Source organism: Colias croceus, chromosome Z (assembly GCF_905220415.1).
Source record: "Colias croceus chromosome Z, ilColCroc2.1".
In the NCBI taxonomy this organism is placed as follows: Eukaryota; Metazoa; Arthropoda; class Insecta; order Lepidoptera; family Pieridae; genus Colias; species Colias croceus.
In genome coordinates, this window is record NC_059568.1 from 1,506,532 (window position 1) to 1,528,083 (window position 21,552).

The 21,552-nt window shown below is 35.1% G+C and overlaps 1 protein-coding gene across 1 annotated transcript in view; it reads left to right on the top strand.

Annotated features, from left to right (window-relative positions):
• The first annotated feature begins 324 nt into the window (after window positions 1–324).
• The window catches only part of LOC123705579 (ras-GEF domain-containing family member 1B-like), a 69,537-nt gene continuing 48,309 nt past the window's right edge, over window positions 325–21,552 (top strand). The window contains exons 1-2 of the mRNA XM_045654432.1: window positions 325–424; window positions 21,320–21,448. Coding sequence (XP_045510388.1) covers window positions 21,386–21,448 — 63 coding nt within the window. The 5' untranslated portion in view covers window positions 325–424; window positions 21,320–21,385. The remainder of the gene's footprint in view (window positions 425–21,319; window positions 21,449–21,552) is intronic.

The following is a 21,552-nucleotide window of genomic DNA, read 5'->3' on the forward strand; positions in this document are numbered from 1 at the left end:
AAAAATTGTGGGACCTTAAAGGACCTAACGGGGACCTAACGATCAAGGTCATTTTCGACCCAAAATTCCATAGATGGGGTGCTAAGTTTGCACTGGTCTGTTTCGAATCGAACACCTAATTTTAACTTAACTTTACATTGTTTAGATATATTTTAATTTATTATTATAGATTATAACCATGTTTGTTAATATACGTTTTTATAATATTATTATTTAAAAATTATTTCCCAACCCAAATATCGATTAACTGACAACCATGTGTATTCCGAATCGTATTTGAAACAATAGAAACAAGACGAGGTACAACACTAGTAAAAAAGTAATCGGGCAGCGGGCTAGCAGCTTCCGAAATCCGAATTTCGTTAGAGCATTGTTATTTTTATCGGATTTTCGTTGGCGCTAATTTGATGAAGCTTTTATTTATGTGAGTTATTACTTATGTAATTTTAATTTTATGAATTAAAAATAGGTCGATCGCGAACAGTGGTGAAAAAGTTCTGTAGCTTACAAAATATGTTAGTGATTTTAAATCATATTTTAAACAACTTTCACCGTAACATATCATTTCGATTCTAACTTTATGTTTAATTTCTATTAAAACAGGACGTTGTTTTATTGATATAAAATTGAATAGAATAAATTTTATATCACAATACGTGTAAGTAGTGACAATTAATTGTTTTCATGCGGCGCATAATCGGCGGTACCTATTCATACAGTGAACCACTCCTACAAAAACTTTTTTGTTTAATTGAAATCGAAATTGAGAAAGATAAATTAATTTTAATTTCTAAAAAAAATCTATAAACAATTCCACTACAGACTGGTAAGTACGCATGTATAAACTATCAAATTATTTTAATAAAAGTATAACGAATAGTTCAGTAAACTTATTGAAGTAGGTATCCAGTATGTATGCTCCAAATACAACGACTTTAGAAATAGATTAAGAAAATAAATTATCTAATATTTACGGTGATTATTTTTCCGTCTGGCTTAATTGTTTCAAGTTGAAAGTACTTGAAACATAATAAGTAAAATGAGTGTGTAGAGTGTTTACTGTTTGACTGACTTGTAATATTTTAGATAATTATATTAATTATTATTGAATTAAAATTTGTCCAGTTTAACAACATTCTCTTTGATCTTCTCTTTACATATTATAATATATGTATTATAATAGAACTATCTCTCATAACTTTGATATATTTACTGAATTATGTCAAATACAAATGATTGTATGTAATTATTATATACTTCTGTCCGTCTTTAATCTATCACCAGAGAAAACATTGTTTTAAGTCACTTTCAACATGTCACAGCTTGGTCGATAATAATAAGCCTGTATGTCGATAATAATAAACTTAAATATCCACATTATAGAAGCAAAGCATCCTAAATTTCATGAAAATAGTTTTAGCTATTTCTGAGACAAGGGGATTACCGTGATGTCTTAGCAGTATTATTTTCAGTTTCACTTTCTCATCACTTTCTCAAAGTGATGGCGCTAGACAACCTATATAGTGTTGTCAGTATTATGGATATGGGACTCAACTGCAAAGAAATATTTAAAAATAATATTACTGTTCAATTTACCTCTAAATTGATTTTATTTATTACAATTTCCATCAAAGTTATTTACTATGAAAGTCAACTTATGTTAAATATTAAAGAGTAGTTCTAAATTTAAAATTTATATAAAAAATGTACTTGTTCAGAGAGCCTATTATCACACTATAGTATTAAGGAATATATGGATGATAAAAACCCATGGAGGGTTTTTGCGTAAAAACCACAGGGCAGTTCTTTGGCATATTATGATAATATATGATATTGCATATGTATTTTGTAAAATTAATAAAACTGACATGTTTAAAAAGAACAACTTTGGAGTTTCTTGCTGATTCTTCTCCGTAGATACTGCTTTCCGAATCGGTGGTAAATGTAAATAATATGTAATGACGTTTCAAAAGTGCTTCTAGAAGAAATCTAATTGAATAAATAAATGTTTGAGTTTTGAGTTTATGAATAGGAACTTCAATGATCTTTATGAATCTATTGAAATCAATTGAAAAAATATTTTATTTGATTACTTGGAAAGCCCTTTTGGCATTTCTATAGTGGGTTATTAACATACTCTTATTAGTTTCACCTATATGCTTGTATATTTGTTTGTAAATGACTTTGATACACTTTAAACGGCTTCGTAGAAAGAAAGATATTATGCTAAAAGACTTTTATTCATAACTACACTTATCAAGGATAAACGGTAATACATACTTCATACAATACAACACAAATGAAAAAATTATGAGTTTTATCTTATAAAAGCATTCTTTTTTAAACTATATATTATTACATTTTACTTGAATTTTCCTGAAGTAGTCCCTAGATAATAATAATGCAAGTATGACATGCGTTTACGTGATTTGCCATGTTGCACAGTGACCAAAAAATAAGTCATGCAATTTTTTTTCTCTAAGATCTTGCATGACAGCACAAACCTAGTTGCCTGTCATTCATTTCAACCATCGCTCTAAGCAATCATGCTAAATGATTCTAACCTGCAGGACAAATAGGATGGCATATCATGCATACAATTGCGCATAAATGATTGTTTAGATCCAAGATCGAAATGGATGACATTCATACTATACGCTGGTAGCTGATTGATGAGTTATTTATTTTATTTTATTTTTTTATAAATAAGTACAGTAACAGATTGCAGAACAATACCTTATATCTAGCTCTTACCTAATGATACATATAAATTCTACAACCCAATTAATACCGTACACAGCTTTGAACCAAAAAATAAAAACCGTTTACATAATACATTATGACCATGTTTTTTGTTCCTAATTTATATTTATACCAAGCTATAGCCAGGAACAAACACAAACCAAGAACAAAAAAAAAATTCTAACAGTGAAAAAAAAAGCCACTATTTTAAATACAAAAAAAAAAAAAATACGTTGTTACACCAATTTATAAACATTACTTCTTACTTATTGCATGATTTGATATAAATTTGATCACTCATGCAGCATGACAATTTACGTAAATGCAAGTCACGTGAATTGTGCTTGTTCATTACCGTCTAGGGACTACATCAATCGGTTATCAGAACGTAGTGTGCATGATATTCATTTCAATCACTGTATCATCAATGTATTCTACACTAATTATTATAAAGAGGTAAACTTTGTTTGTTTGATTGTAATGAATAGGCTCATAAACTACAGGACCAATTTTAAAAATTATTTCACTAGTTATTCGAAAGCTACATTTTCCACAGGTAATATAGGTATGGTATTTGAGGCTTAATTTAGATTGAAACACAAGGATGATGCAATCACTTTTATTCACCGGCAACAAACTGACACACGATAGGTGACATTATTTGTGTCTACCCTCACTAATATACTACAATCCCTCCACCTTTAGTTACAACTTAATGACTAGGTATTACAAAAATTTACGTTTTTTACGTATACGCAAAGGATATCTACGAGGTGTCAACTGATCGTCACTCCGAGGGTCTATAGGGGCGGAAGGAGAACACACGCCAGTAGCGACAGAGCTTCCTTCAGAATCTGAGCCAACTGGTACCGATTCACTCCTCTCCTCCTCTACCTGCTCTTGTTGAGGAGCTGGCGATGACAAGACGTTTGAATCATGAGGAACCCCCTGCAATTGTGGTGGATCTTGTTCCGTATCCACAGGAACTGAAGATTCAGTCACCTCATTAGAAGTGTAGTCCCCGAAGCAACTTACATCATCAGAAACATGTTCATTGTATTTTTTAGAACCCTTATAAATCAAAATTTGATCTATATGTTTGCGAACGTAGACATTTTGTTCTGGTACATAAACCAAATACATCCTTGAGCCAATGTTTTTTTTAATTATGCCAAATTTATATGTATGTTTGGTTCCATTTTTATAATAGTGTTTAAACAAAACTTCATCTCCGGTTTTAAATATAATTTTACGATGACCCCCATAGGCGTTACTTTGTGAAATCTGTTTAGCATGAACATTATCCATAACAACACTTGACAAAGACTCTGAGGTTGGTGAATTGCCACCAGCCACCGTACTACGTTCACAAAGTAAATCTAAACGGCAACGCAACTTACGGCCAAACATCAACTCTGCGGGAGAGACACCGGTAGTGCAGTGAGCCGAATTTCTATAATTAAATAAATATTCGTATAATTTATCAACCAACATTTTGGAGCTGCCTTCGCTTAAAATCACCTGAATGCTGCGTTTAAATGTTTTCACAGTATTTTCGGCCTGACCGTTAGACGCTGGGTGGTACGGTGCAATCGTTACATGTTTTACTCCATTGCGTTGACAAAAATTCTCAAAATAAGCCGAACAAAAATTAGTTCCATTATCCGTCACTAGGTATAACTTTAACTAAACCAAATCTACTAAACATTTCACTGACTCTCAATACCACCGCTTCACTATCTATCGTTGACATAATAAAACATTCTACCCATTTAGAATATGCATCAACTGCTACTAAAAAATTTTTATTGTTCAACGAAAACATATCTAAATGAATGCGCTCCCAAGGACGCTCGGGGTAGGACCAATGAGCGAGGGGCGCGCGCGGGGGGCTGCTACGAAAAACATTGCAAATACTACATGAACCAATTTTCTGCTCAATATGCTTGTCGATGTTAGGCCACCACATACGAGTTCGCGCTTCATTCTTAGTTTTAACGATTCCAAAATGAGAACTATGCAATTCATTCAATAAACGTTCACGTAAAATGGTAGGAATTACAATCTTATGGCCGCGCATAATGCAACCATCTTCATATGAAAGTTCATTTCTACACATAAAATACGGTTTTAAATCTACATCCGCAAGCTTTTTAGGCCAACCGTGCTTAATGAAATTTATAATTTTAAGGAAAATATTATCATTTTTAGTGGCGCTCTTAATTTCGTTAAAAGATATAGTTAGGTTTTAAAAATAAATTCGCAATAAAATTAACGTATGAACACGACTCGGTTGTATTTAAATCACATTCAGATTCAGATGGAATTTCTAGAACCGATCGAGACAAAAAATCTGCAACATTGTTATTGCTATTAATATATTCGATATTAAAATTGTATGCCGATAAAAACAACGCATAACGCTGCAAACGGTTCGCAGCGAGTTCGGGAATCCCCTTTTTTGATGCAAATATCGACAACAATGGCTTATGATCAGTTCGTAAGGTGAAAGGAACAGTTCGACCATACAAATAATGATGGAATTTTTTTATTGCAAAAACTATAGCAGATGCCTCTTTCTGAATCTGCGCATAATTACGCTCCGCGGGCGACAACGACCGCGACGCATACGCCACGACCCGCTCAGCGCCGTCCGGCTGCCGCTGTGCCAGCACGGCGCCCAGCCCCGCCGGCCCCGCGTCCGCCGTCACTATCGTACACAGCTCGGGGTCGAAGTGGGCCAGCACCCGATCCGATGATAATTCTTGTTTAATTCTACAAAACGCCTCATCCTGTTCGCGGCCCCAAAACCATTTTGTATCTTTTTTTAGTAACAAATGTAACGGATCCAAAACACTCGACGTGTTTGGTATGAAACATCTATAATAATTTACCATACCTAGAAAAGATTTTAACTCACTAACGTTTTTTGGGCAACTTGCGTTTAAAATAGCTTCAACTTTTTGTTTTGATTTATGTAAACCGTTTTTATCTATGACGAAACCGAGATATTCGATAGACGTCTGAAATAATTTACATTTCTCTCGTTTTACACGTAAACCCGCATCCTGCAATCTACTCAAAACTAACTGCAATCTCTGCAAATGCAATGCTTTTGTAGGACCCGTTATCAAAATATCATCCAAAAAGACGCAAACTCCCTCAATACCCACCAATAACTGATCCATAGTACGCTGAAAAATGCACGGAGCATTCGATAAACCAAAAACCAGTCTATTGTATCGAAAGAGACCTAAATGAGTGTTGATACATGTCAATTCTTTGGAATTATCTAATAATAATTGATTGTAAGCGCTAGAAAGATCTAGCTTAGAAAATTCTAACCCTCCGTGCAATTTAGAAAAAATATCTTCGATCCTAGGCAGAGGATAATTATCGATATACAACACTTTGTTTAAAGTTACTGAAAAATCCCCACAAATTCTTATATTACCGTCGGGTTTTAAAACGGGAACGATAGGTGTTGCAAAATCAGAGTGATCAACCTTTTCCAAAATACCTAAATCAAGTAAACGATTTAATTCCGCCTCCACTTTAGTTTTCAATGGAATCGGCACCGGTCTAGGTTTAAAAAATTTCAATTGACTCCCTGGTTTGATTTTTAAAGTCACTTTATATTTATTAAACGTACCTAAGGTATCACTAAAAAGTACAGAATATTTATTTAAAATATTATCTGCAAGTCCGTTTGATTCTAAACTGTTGTAGTTACACGAACTAATAAACTCCAAACTAAAAATAGAAATAAAATCACGGCCTAAAAGTATCGGCTGGTTTTTGTGTGTATTAACAATAAAAAAATTAATCGGTTTAACGATATTATCATAGGTAACGTTCATACACATATAACCTAATGGGTTAATTCTAGTCCCGTTATAACAATTAAACACCACACTACTCGGTTGTAACAACAGTTTACGTTTAAAATATTTTTCATAAATAAAATATGGCAAAACGGATACTGCACTACCGCTGTCGATTTCACAAATAAACTTAATCGAATCCAACAATACCGAAAGACGCATAGGTTCTCCATTTAAACATTTAATATTAAATAACTCACCAACTTCAGAGTCCTTGCCGTGCATTTCTACATAATTATTACGCTTAACATTAATGTTACAAACTCGTTGTAAATGCCCTTGTTTACCGCACTTATTACAATTATAACTTTTAAAACGACACTGCTCTTTTGAATGGCCTTTACCACCGCACACTACACATAACACTTTCTCACTGAAGTTGGAGCCCCGGGCCGCCCTCCCGGGGGCGCCGGGACGGACGGCGAACACACCAACCGGACCGCGTTCGACTCCCGGCTGCAAACTCGCCGATGATGCCGAATCAGCACTTTGCAATGCCAAGCGGGCACACTGCACGCTTAATGCCATCTCCAACGCCTTGTTGAAAGACAAATTATCGATATTCTCCGCGAATAACTTTTCTTTTTCTTTGGCATTTACTAGACCCAATACGAATCTATCACGTAGTGCTGTGTCCAATTCGCTCTTAAAGCCACAATGTTGCGCTAAATGTCGTACTCGCGCCGCCCATTCAGTTAAATCTTCCCCCGGTCTTTGTTCAGCCTTATAAAACAAATATCTTTCAGCAAAAGTACTTCTCTTCGAGATAAAATGATCGTTTAACTTCTGTATGAGTGTAGCGTACTCGATGTTTTCTAAATCCGAAGGAAATACTAAATCTTTAGCGACGCGATAAGTGTCTTCTACCAACGCTGTCAACAACAACGCGCGGCGCTTCACCCCGGCTTTGTCTGAATTGTCATCAATGCTGTTAGCCGTGCAATACTGCTTAAAACGACTAATGAATATACTCCATTCTTGCGCGCGGTGGTCGAACGTGAGATTGCTGCCAAATGACGCATTTCCAACAAACGACATATTTCACTGTATTCTTTGCACTTTTTCACGTGTGAATTACTATTTCCTCGTCGCCAATTATGGTATTTGAGGCTTAATTTAGATTGAAACACAAGGATGATGCAATCACTTTTATTCACCGGCAACAAACTGACACACGATAGGTGACATTATTTGTGTCTACCCTCACTAATATACTACAATAGGATAGGTTTTATCCCGGAAATTCCACGGGAACGGGAACTATGCGAGTTTTTCTTTGAAACCGCGGGCGGAGCCGCCGGCGGAAAGCTAGTATCGGATATAATGCTGCATTACCATTTGGATGTTAAAAAGTTACAAATTACAAACAAAGTTATTTCATAATATCTTTTGTGTGGGGCATCATTTGATAGGCATTTTTCAATAAAATTGAGATTTTTGCACCATTTAAAGTTTACATGTTGTATGATAATATGGAAGGTTGAATTATTTCATTCTCTTGCGAATTTGGAAAAGTGCAGCATTAACGGCTGTACAACTGTTAATGTTTTATTATTTCATCCCTTACTTACCTGTTCCCATCCTGTTTATCTTCATTTTTCACTATATACATTAAGTTTCGTATTTATGTATATATTTGTATTTATTTCCTACTTTTAGTTGCACTTTTAATAATGTTTTGTTATGCTTCTTCTACAATCCAATTGTTTTTTTTTCTTCAAACTTTTCTATATTCTAAGGTTGCCTGGAAAATATCGTTTCTTAACGATAAGGCCGCCTAATTGTACCGCTTCGTATTGCCTTGTTTGTATTATTTATATGGTTGTTTTTTTTTTATGAGTGTGAATTACATTTCCCACAGCCGGAGGTACAAAAAAAACTCAGATTTACTTGGAAACTACCTACTTTTAACTCAAATGAAACGTTACAAGCACGTCTGCACGATACAGACCGGAGTTAAGGAATCATTACACAATATTAATAATTATTCTAAAGAAATCTTACAAGTTACAACTAACACATCAAAAATACGCTCGCATTCCGTTCCCATGCGAATGGCGTATAGTCAGCAGTTTGCTGTTAAGTCCGGGACGTAACATGTGCATTGTGCAACAAAGTGTTTTAATTATTAATTATTATAACCTTTGATTGCGTTGGTTTACAAGTTTATTTTCTTCACAGCTTCCGGGACCGTAGACTTGAGCATTCAATATAAATTTCAGCTTGATACATCTACTAATTCTGAGAAAAAGCGTATTGACAAACAGACAGGCGAACAACGAAGTGATCCTATAAGGATTCCATTTTTTCCTTTTCAGGTTTTTGGAAACCTAAAAATGTTATACAGGGTTATTTGTAAAACACCGGCAACCTCGCAGGACAAGATAGCTAACATCATAAGTAACATTTGTTCTACGACTTTTGGCATAACGAAATAAATTATTTTTAAATGATTTTTTAAGCTTTTAATGTACTCTCCTAACGTTTGTAAGTCTATGTTCTACTCATCATCGAAAGGACAACCGCGACGCGACGCCCCCTTTCCCCTCCCGTTCGCTTCTTGTTTACGTAATTTTTGTGATGCGCGTAGAGTTTATAATATTCAAACGGAAAATGAAATGAACATTTATTTTTTTATGAAAATAAAATCTAACAAAATATCAAAAGTCGTAGAACAATTAATGTTGTTACTTATGATGTAAGGTATCTTGTCCTGCGAGGTTGCTGGTGTTTTACAAGTAACCCTGTATATCTAATATATAAAAATCAATGCCACTTTTCGTTGTAATTCCATAACTCGAGAACGGCTGAACCGATTTCGATAATTCTTTTTTTATTATATTCCTTGAAGTACGAGGATGGTTCTTATGTAGAGAAAACGTAAACATGTACCACGGGCGAAGCCGGGGCGAACCGCTAGTACTTTATAAATAAGTATGACGTAATCTTACTAGAATTTATTAAGACGAATATTTGGATGGCTGTTTGTTACTCTTTCACGCAAAAATTATCAATAATTAATTTTGCTACAGAAATCGAGAATAGTTTTTATTTCGCATACGTACGGCAACTTTTACTTGGTTTGTCACGCGCGTGTATTAACAGCCAAGTCCAGCTAGTGTAAAAACAAAAATGTTCGTATCGTGAAACTGAACGTAAAAGTTAAAATGATTTTCCAATTTGTTTAGAACAAAAAAGGAAGTCAGGTTTCAATGGTAACAGATTTCACATGCAGGTTTTAAAAAATAAACTCTCGTATAGGTGTGTAGTTTTCGTGTTTGTTTATTTTGTGAACACCTAAAACATGCGGAACAATATGCGGAACGTTATACGAGATGAAATGTTTAGTTTAGATCAAGTTTAGATATGGGTATATATTAAAATCTATGTATTATGTACTAGCTTAAAGCTTTCCACCCGCAGCTTCGCCCGCGCAGTCAAAGAAAAACCCGCATAGTTCCCGTTCCCGTGGGATTTCCGGGATAAAACCTATCCTATTTCCTGGGGTAAAAAGTAGCCTATGTCCTTTCTCGGGTATCAAAATATCTATATACCAAATTTCATGCAAATTGGTTCAGTAGTTAAGGCGTGATTGAGTAACAGACAGACAGACAGAGTTACTTTCGCATTTATAATATTAGTATGGATAGTATGGATTTAGTTACGTACCTATACATATAAAATTAATGTCACAGAGTTGGTAACCTCCGTATCGTCTTGACTTATTTATTGGATAACTAATAAAAATTTTTGCATTAACCCCTTATTGCATGAATTATTAAGGAGATGAAATAAAAATTATTTTTTTGCAAAAAAGTGTTTATTAGACCTTACATTATGAGATCAAATTGAGAAAAAAAATTATTTACTTATATTATAGAAAATATATAACGGCGCCATATATGGACTCGTATGCAGTGTTTGTTGTATTTTTTCTGTCATATATGGCTTCGTATGCAATTAGAAAAAAGTAACTAATTAATAAAATAAAAACATATTCCGGATTAATTTCACACACACGGTTGCTAAGCCCCAAACTAAACTTAAGCTTGTATCCTGAATGCTTAGTCAACTGATATGCTACATATACTTTACATAAATCCTATCCTACTTATATTATAAATTCGAAAGTTTGTGAGGGTGGATGTATGTGTATGTGTTTGTTTGTTACTGTTTCACGCAAATACTACTGAACCGACTTCTATGAAATTTAGCACACATAATATAGAGGGTAACTTGGACTAACACATAGGATAGGTTTTATCCCGAAAATCCCACGGGAACGGGAACTATGCGGGGTTTTCTTTGAAAACGCGGGCGAGGCCGCGGGCGAAATGTTAGTACTTTATATGGATACCTAAATAACACCCAGAATCACAGCCAACTTATACTTCGTGAAATTGCTTAAAACAATTACGTTTGTCATTATAACATAAAAACACGTTATATTTTTCACATAACGTGAAGGAACGAAATTGGAACAATATAGGCATAGCTGACGGGCGTTCTTCTTCCAAATTCGGTAATGACTAATCCCATCAGACCGTACAGAATCAAAGTGAAAATCTAGATGTCCTGCAGGAGTTTTTCGTAGCTTTTTTGCGGTAATTGGCGAGTCAGAAATACTGAGGAGACTCCAGAGATGCCGATGTTTCTAAGTTTTTGAGAGACGACCACGTCTTTTGGTAATAAGAGCTTTCCCTGACTTTCGCATTTGCTCTGAAACGGCTAATTAAAAATCATACAGTGGCATATAGCATGAGTCTGTATTTATTGATGATGATATAATATTTACATGCTTAGCATAGTGAGATAAAAGTGTCTAGGATTGATACTGGAACAATCAGTGAAAGTATCCTTGAATGCTGTGCTTGAATGCATACCCAGCCACATATGACATAATATATTTTGGACGGAATGCATACGAAGCCAAATATGACAGATTTGGAAAAGTACAAAAAAACATGATTAAAGCAAAAAAACAACCTAACCAAATGTTTTACCTTATTTTAGAAAGACTAAAGAATGAAGAAATATTTTTTTTCATGGCTTTACTCACCTTTTTGATATTGAAATCTTAATTTGAAAATCACGGTTTTTTCCGCGCACCCAAACCGTCGCACGCGCTAGACTAAATCTATAATATATCTGATGGATAATATTTACACTGTATAAATTAATTACATTCCAATTCTCGATGAAATGCTGTTTAAGATGTAAGGTAGTTTTTTTAGATATTGTTTATAGTTAGCCTATAAAAAATTCATAAACTTCGTCGTCCATATATGGCTCTGTATGCGGTAAGGGGTTAATGTGTGGTATAGACAGCTGTAAACAGTTTTCAACAACCTTCAAAAAGGAAGGTTCTCAATTCGACTGCATTTTTTTCTTTGTTGAGATTTGTTACCTCAGAACTTCCTCAGAAGTATCGACTGGGTGAACGGATTTTGATTTTTTTTTTGATTCTTTTTTATTGAAATTTGTAGTTAGGCTGTAAATTTTTTTATTTTTATAATTATTTTTTACTAGCTGTGCTCCGCTTCTGTTGGTCTCAGCGAGATGATATATAGCCAATCGAGGAAGGCTAAACCTTCCTCGATCGGCTATCTAATACCGAAATAATTTTTCAAATCCGTAGTTCCCGAGATTAGCGCGATCAAACAAACAAAAATAACTCTTCAGCTTTATAATATTAGTATAGATATGGTATGGAATATAATCTGAAATGTTCTAGTTAAAATTTATTTAACTTAGTCTTTTCCTCACATATTATTAACCGACTTCAAAAAAAGGAGGAGGTTATCAATTCGGCCGGTATGTTTTTTTTTATGTATGTACACCGATTACTCCGAGGTTTCTGAACCGATTTACGTGATTCTTTGTTCGATGCGGGATGGTGTCGAATTGGTCCCATAAAAATTTTATTCGGATAGGCCCAGTAGTTTTTATTTTATGGGCATTTTTGCAAGTGCAAGTTTGAAGTCGGTTGTTTTTAACGCAGTTATCACTTGTTTTAAAGTACCAAAGTATGGCTTTACTGCATTCAATAATGTTCATTATCATTGATAGGGTATTATACTTGATCAAGGTAGTCCTAGTTAGATACTGGGGTATTATAGCTTATAAGTTTTCTAATAGTTACAATGTGTATGAGTAGAAATTTTAAATTCAAAATTAGGTATTGAGTTTTTTATACACTAGCGGCCTGCTCATATCAAACGGTGAAATAATTTTTACATCGTAGGTATACGTATATAGTAGTTCATGGGATTAACGCGTTTAAATTAACAAACAAATTATTCAGATATATATTATTAGTAGGTGTAGAATATAGATCATTATAATGCAACACGAACTTTTTTCTTTAAAGGAAAACTTCAATACGGGATTATTAATATAATTTTTTCGTATATAGATATTTTGCCTATTTTTAAGAATTTAAACAAACTTATTGGTATTGTTAATAAGTTATGAATACGGACAGATTTTAATAAAACTTTTTACACTTATACAGAAATGGTGACAATAATTTCATCTTTTAGTTAGTCGTATTTTATTCTATGACCCTGAGTCAACAATAAAAAATAAACGAATTTTTGTTTAAGCAATATTTGTTTTACTTGTTTAATATCCTAAGGGCCGATTTGTTAAAACCCTGGTTAAAACTTACCCGTCCAATAAAGTATTACACAATAATGTTAAAATGTCACCTGTAAACTGTCAATTGCATGCAATAAGAATACATTTTTGTAGTTTAATAAGGACTGATTTTTAAATCCAGGGTTAAAACTTATTCATCAAATAACGTATTAAACTACCATTTCAAAAATGTATTCTAATTGTCCGTATATGACAGTAATTTACAGGTGACATTTTAAAATGTTCGTGTAATACTTTATTGGACGGATAAATTTTAACCAAGGATTGAAAAATCGGCCCTAATACGTTATACGACGAATAAATTTTAACCGAGGATTTAAAAATCAGCCTTAAAACGTATGAATTTAATTGTTACGATATAAATAACATATTACGTAGGTTTATTTAAAAAGTGATTGAACTGTTGACCCGCTTGCCACAGTAGTTTGCTATTCTGACTTGTATCGAGTGTCCTTCTTCAAGTATTCATAACGTGAACGATGTTTCAGTTCTAGCAATATTGAAACTTACATTTTTTTACTTAAAATACAATTTAAGAGAAATGTATTTTCTTTCCGTTTTATGTTACGTTCGCGTAGAATGGAATTTTCGAAAAAATGTTTCCAATTGGTCTTCAGTAAAAACTCAATATAAGATCTGTTATTTTATAATCACGGATTTCATTACAGCTGTTATAATTTAACTAAGACTTCCGATTGCATTGTATTTAAATAAAGACTTCAGTATAATTCGTCAGTGTTAATAGTGATAACTGAAGAATAATAAAATAAGTTCAAATGCTTTCGGTTCGATTTTTAATACAAAAAAAAAATCTTATAAATGTGCCCAATTGCTTTTGAAAAAAAAAAAATGAAAAACTTTTTTTTTTTCATTTTTTTTTCAATTGCTTTTGAATTAACCTTTTTTGTTACCAGCATAAGGGGCTGTCCATTAATCACGTGAGGCTCAAAAGGGGGGGAGGGGGTCCATCAAAAAATCACGAAGTATCACCAGGGGGAGGAGGGGTAAAATAATATATCACGTGTATTTATTTTTTCGGCAAGCGCGCGATACTCAACCGAAAAGCGGCGTTACATGTATTTATTTTTAGTCAAACGCGTACAACTTTTTCGCATTTATTTCATTATTTTTTTGTCATTCAAAAACAAACTGCAATCTTTCTGTCTACCTCTGAACGTTTATTATAGTAGCCTTTAATTTTCTATAATAAAATTAGATGATACTTATACCAGTATTTTTTTTATAAATAAAAAAATAGATTCTTTGCTGGTACGAAAAAATACACGTGATATAGGGGGGAGGGGTACTCTTAAACCTCACCACGTATCACCAAGGGGGAGGGGGGGTAAAAAATGCCAAAAAAAACATCACGTGATTAATGGACGGCCCCTAATGTAAATGGCAAGCACGTAGGTAAATGAGTTCGAAAGTAACTAGTTAAATTGTCGTTTTGTGAACACGTAATAAAGGTGAAATATCCGCTCCGAGTAGTTTGTAACTTCAAAACATTAAATATGGGACTGAATTTAACTCTTCTACCATATTTGGGTCAGAAAGATGTCAACTACCCTCAATTTAAGTGTCACTTTAATCCTTTGACGAGCCTGATGGGCTGCCAAGTGCTTGATTTTCTAGCAATAATACATCCACATTTATTTGCCAACGCATTATCCTACTACTATTATAAAGGCGAAAGTTTGTATGTAAGGATGTATGGATGTTTGTTACTCTTTCACGTAAACACTATTGAATGGATTTGAATGAAATTTAGCACACATATAGAGGGTAACTTGGATTAACACATAGGATAGGTATAAATTTATAAAGGATAGAAAAAATTCGATCACGAGGCGGGACTTGAACCCGCATCCTTCGCGCCATTCCGGGGCGGATGCCTAACCAACTCAGCCACTCGTGACCCGCCTGAGCAATCGAAATTATTCTATCCTTTCAGTTTTATGTGTCTTAAGGGACACACCGCGCGCCATCTATTGAGATGATTTAACAACCATTTCAACCAATATGAAGCACTTTTCAGTGAATACAATATTGTAACGATGGAACACGACCTTTTCTTGAATTTATATTTTTTGGTTTTTATGGCATTAAAATGCTTTATAAATATAAATTTATAAAGGATAGAAAAAATTCGATCACGAGGCGGGACTTGAACCCGCATCCTTCGCGCCATTCCGGGGCGGATGCCTAACCAACTCAGCCACTCGTGACCCGCCTGAGCAATCGAAATTATTCTATCCTTTCAGTTTTATGTGTCTTAAGGGACACACCGCGCGCCATCTATTGAGATGATTTAACAACCATTTCAACCAATATGAAGCACTTTTCAGTGAATACAATATTGTAACGATGGAACACGACCTTTTCTTGAATTTATATTTTTTGGTTTTTATGGCATTAAAATGCTTTATAAATATAAATTTATAAAGGATAGAAAAAATTCGATCACGAGGCGGGACTTGAACCCGCATCCTTCGCGCCATTCCGGGGCGGATGCCTAACCAACTCAGCCACTCGTGACCCGCCTGAGCAATCGAAATTATTCTATCCTTTCAGTTTTATGTGTCTTAAGGGACACACCGCGCGCCATCTATTGAGATGATTTAACAACCATTTCAACCAATATGAAGCACTTTTCAGTGAATACAATATTGTAACGATGGAACACGACCTTTTCTTGAATTTATATTTTTTGGTTTTTATGGCATTAAAATGCTTTATAAATATAAATTTATAAAGGATAGAAAAAATTCGATCACGAGGCGGGACTTGAACCCGCATCCTTCGCGCCATTCCGGGGCGGATGCCTAACCAACTCAGCCACTCGTGACCCGCCTGAGCAATCGAAATTATTCTATCCTTTCAGTTTTATGTGTCTTAAGGGACACACCGCGCGCCATCTATTGAGATGATTTAACAACCATTTCAACCAATATGAAGCACTTTTCAGTGAATACAATATTGTAACGATGGAACACGACCTTTTCTTGAATTTATATTTTTTGGTTTTTATGGCATTAAAATGCTTTATAAATATAAATTTATAAAGGATAGAAAAAATTCGATCACGAGGCGGGACTTGAACCCGCATCCTTCGCGCCATTCCGGGGCGGATGCCTAACCAACTCAGCCACTCGTGACCCGCCTGAGCAATCGAAATTATTCTATCCTTTCAGTTTTATGTGTCTTAAGGGACACACCGCGCGCCATCTATTGAGATGATTTAACAACCATTTCAACCAATATGAAGCACTTTTCAGTGAATACAATATTGTAACGATGGAACACGACCTTTTCTTGAATTTATATTTTTTGGTTTTTATGGCATTCAAATGCTTTATAAATATAAATTTATAAAGGATAGAAAAAATTCGATCACGAGGCGGGACTTGAACCCGCATCCTTCGCGCCATTCCGGGGCGGATGCCTAACCAACTCAGCCACTCGTGACCCGCCTGAGCAATCGAATTTATTCTATCCTTTCAGTTTTATGTGTCTTAAGGGACACACCGCGCGCCATCTATTGAGATGATTTAACAACCATTTCAACCAATATGAAGCACTTTTCAGTGAATACAATATTGTAACGATGGAACACGACCTTTTCTTGAATTTATATTTTTTGGTTTTTATGGCATTAAAATGCTTTATAAATATAAATTTATAAAGGATAGAAAAAATTCGATCACGAGGCGGGACTTGAACCCGCATCCTTCGCGCCATTCCGGGGCGGATGCCTAACCAACTCAGCCACTCGTGACCCGCCTGAGCAATCGAAATTATTCTATCCTTTCAGTTTTATGTGTCTTAAGGGACACACCGCGCGCCATCTATTGAGATGATTTAACAACCATTTCAACCAATATGAAGCACTTTTCAGTGAATACAATATTGTAACGATGGAACACGACCTTTTCTTGAATTTATATTTTTTGGTTTTTATGGCATTAAAATGCTTTATAAATATAAATTTATAAAGGATAGAAAAAATTCGATCACGAGGCGGGACTTGAACCCGCATCCTTCGCGCCATTCCGGGGCGGATGCCTAACCAACTCAGCCACTCGTGACCCGCCTGAGCAATCGAAATTATTCTATCCTTTCAGTTTTATGTGTCTTAAGGGACACACCGCGCGCCATCTATTGAGATGATTTAACAACCATTTCAACCAATATGAAGCACTTTTCAGTGAATACAATATTGTAACGATGGAACACGACCTTTTCTTGAATTTATATTTTTTGGTTTTTATGGCATTAAAATGCTTTATAAATATAAATTTATAAAGGATAGAAAAAATTCGATCACGAGGCGGGACTTGAACCCGCATCCTTCGCGCCATTCCGGGGCGGATGCCTAACCAACTCAGCCACTCGTGACCCGCCTGAGCAATCGAATTTATTCTATCCTTTCAGTTTTATGTGTCTTAAGGGACACACCGCGCGCCATCTATTGAGATGATTTAACAACCATTTCAACCAATATGAAGCACTTTTCAGTGAATACAATATTGTAACGATGGAACACGACCTTTTCTTGAATTTATATTTTTTGGTTTTTATGGCATTAAAATGCTTTATAAATATAAATTTATAAAGGATAGAAAAAATTCGATCACGAGGCGGGACTTGAACCCGCATCCTTCGCGCCATTCCGGGGCGGATGCCTAACCAACTCAGCCACTCGTGACCCGCCTGAGCAATCGAAATTATTCTATCCTTTCAGTTTTATGTGTCTTAAGGGACACACCGCGCGCCATCTATTGAGATGATTTAACAACCATTTCAACCAATATGAAGCACTTTTCAGTGAATACAATATTGTAACGATGGAACACGACCTTTTCTTGAATTTATATTTTTTGGTTTTTATGGCATTAAAATGCTTTATAAATATAAATTTATAAAGGATAGAAAAAATTCGATCACGAGGCGGGAGTGGCGGGAGGCACGAGTGGCTGAGTTGGTTAGGCATCCGCCCCGGAATGGCGCGAAGGATGCGGGTTCAAGTCCCGCCTCGTGATCGAATTTTTTCTATCCTTTATAAATTTATATTTATAAAGCATTTTAATGCCATAAAAACCAAAAAATATAAATTCAAGAAAAGGTCGTGTTCCATCGTTACAATATTGTATTCACTGAAAAGTGCTTCATATTGGTTGAAATGGTTGTTAAATCATCTCAATAGATGGCGCGCGGTGTGTCCCTTAAGACACATAAAACTGAAAGGATAGAATAATTTCGATTGCTCAGGCGGGTCACGAGTGGCTGAGTTGGTTAGGCATCCGCCCCGGAATGGCGCGAAGGATGCGGGTTCAAGTCCCGCCTCGTGATCGAATTTTTTCTATCCTTTATAAATTTATATTTATAAAGCATTTTAATGCCATAAAAACCAAAAAATATAAATTCAAGAAAAGGTCGTGTTCCATCGTTACAATATTGTATTCACTGAAAAGTGCTTCATATTGGTTGAAATGGTTGTTAAATCATCTCAATAGATGGCGCGCGGTGTGTCCCTTAAGACACATAAAACTGAAAGGATAGAATAATTTCGATTGCTCAGGCGGGTCACGAGTGGCTGAGTTGGTTAGGCATCCGCCCCGGAATGGCGCGAAGGATGCGGGTTCAAGTCCCGCCTCGTGATCGAATTTTTTCTATCCTTTATAAATTTATATTTATAAAGCATTTTAATGCCATAAAAACCAAAAAATATAAATACATAGGATAGGTTTTATCCCGGAAATCCCACGGGAACGGGAACTATGCGGGTTTTTCTTTGAAAACGCGGGCGAAGCCGCGAGCGAAAAGCTAGTAAATTATAATGGGACTGGCTCCAATCAATTTTAGCGTTATGCTCGGATAATTGATTTTCATACACGTTTGAATTTTCGACCAGGGCATTAACTATAAACCTTTGTTGGAAATAAATTATCAGCGAAATTGATGGCTTTTATAATGATGTAAAATGAATACTGTTAAATATCATTCAATATCAAATTAAATAACTTTCCACCCACGGCTTCGTTACTATGCACTGCGTGTTGTATGGCCACATAACACTCAATCCCACCCCTTTAAAGCAAGCTAAAGCATAGTTTGCTCCTCACCTCGCAAACTATCTCCCGGTTAAAAAGTATTCACGCTAAAGTAGTTATTTCAGTCAGTTTGGGATTGCTGCTAACTGGCTATATCGCATGTGCACTGTGAAGTGACGTACCTAATATCTGAGTTGCAAGTCGATATGTAAATTAAAAAACTGTGTACTGTCCCTATGTAAATAATAAAAAAAAAAACAAATGTCAAACACAAGAACTTTGATCTACAGTATAAGTGGATCTGTGGGATCGCTCTTTGAATGTTCAGTCCACAAAGCATCTAGTTTAACAGGATGTGAAACTATCTCCACTTCGGCCTGGACTCAATCAATAAGCTCTATTGAAACGCCGCTATTTTCTATTAAACATAGCATTATTTGACCCAGCACAGGCACAGGCTTAATTGGAAGATTTGCTCCCTATGCAGCACTTTGAAATTTTACAGAGTTGATTAAAACTTTGAAACTAATAACGAAGTCTAGTGCAATCTTAAGTTGGTATAAAAAATCGATTGGTTCCTTAAGGCGAAGTCCGTAGTGTACATATTATGAGTACAATGCGTAATTATAATTATACGTCGTATACGTCGTAGTCAGTAGACCGTTTAGGGATTGTTAGCACGCGCGTAACATTGTATGCATCTTTGTGAACCCCAAAATAAGGTCACGTTACTCATTTGTTAGACTTCCATTGAAGATTTTTTTTTTTTTTATAGAGAATGAATTATTATAATCGTCACAGTTTTAAGCTTTTGCATCTGTTTAATATCTACTTAATGTAGATTTGTTGTTCTAGTTAAAATTATATTGTAATAAGCTTAGCATTTTTTATATGGCTATTGTGAATTGTTAATTTTCTAGTTATATGTTACTGCGCGCATGATTTGTAAATGTGAAAATCTATATTACCTAAACAAACATAAAAATTTGGAACCTATAGCAAAATAATTTTATTCATAGAGTAAGAATATTTATGTAGTCTATGAATGATTTCTATAAAAGAAAGTATTCAATTCAATTATCAAGATATCCGGAAAAATAGAAAAAGGATTGAGGTGTATGTGTACATATCCTTTGATCCCGGGATAGATTTGTATTTGTATTAACTCAAAAACGAATATTTTTATCTGCAGAAAACGATATTTCCCTCAGTTATATGAAACTAGCTGTGCCCCGCGGTTTTACCCGCAGTGCTCCGCTCCTGTTGTTCTTAGCGTGATGATATTTATCCTATATCCTTCCTGGGTAAATTGGCTATCTAACACCGAAAGAATTTTTCAAATCGGACCAGTAGTTCCCGAGACTAGCGCGTTCAAACAAACAAACTCTTCAGTTTTACAATATTAGTATAGATTTGAAAAATGGCTATTTTGTATCTCGGATCAACACGAGCAAAGTCGACAAAAGTAGCTTGTGAAATAAACGTTGATAGCAAGTCATTAGGAAATAAATGGGTAGAATAGTATTCTCATACGTACGGTATGCGCCCCGGGATGTAGTGCAGTGTCAATTGTTTTGCGATATAATAGGACGTATGTTTCATCTCATATGTACGTACAGTCGTACATTCGTACAGTGCTTCTCAGTTACAGCACTAAGCTATATTACAGCTGTACATTTGAAATCGCAGACGTTCGCATAATTAACCAGAGTACCTACGTATCAATTGTCGAAACATATAGTGCCTATATTTAGTTTCTTGGCGTGATGTTACTATAGCTAGATATTTTAATGTTGCTCTGAGTATTTATTAAAATATAAGATGTGAAAACGCCTCACTCAAAAGTAAATTAAGGTGACACAATTTTCTAAATCGACCTAAAAATCCATTTCAACAGTATACCTGTCTGAATGTAGATATTTTGCAAAATGTAGATTAACTGTAAGGTTCAATATATTAATACTGCATTTTTATTCACAGCTAAACCAATGGGCGGTGTCAGTTAAGCGTAAAGTCAAATCTAAGAAGGTCGGCAGCTTTCATTGGATGGCTATGTATTACTACGCGAGCAAGTTGAATGAAGCGTCATGTAGCGGGTGTAATATAAAGGTGAGTCATCATTAGCCAATATTTGCTTACATAGACCACTTCAGGGACTGCTGAGCCTCCTATGAAGGTTCAAGCCATGAACCACGCTGGCCAAATCTAGTTGG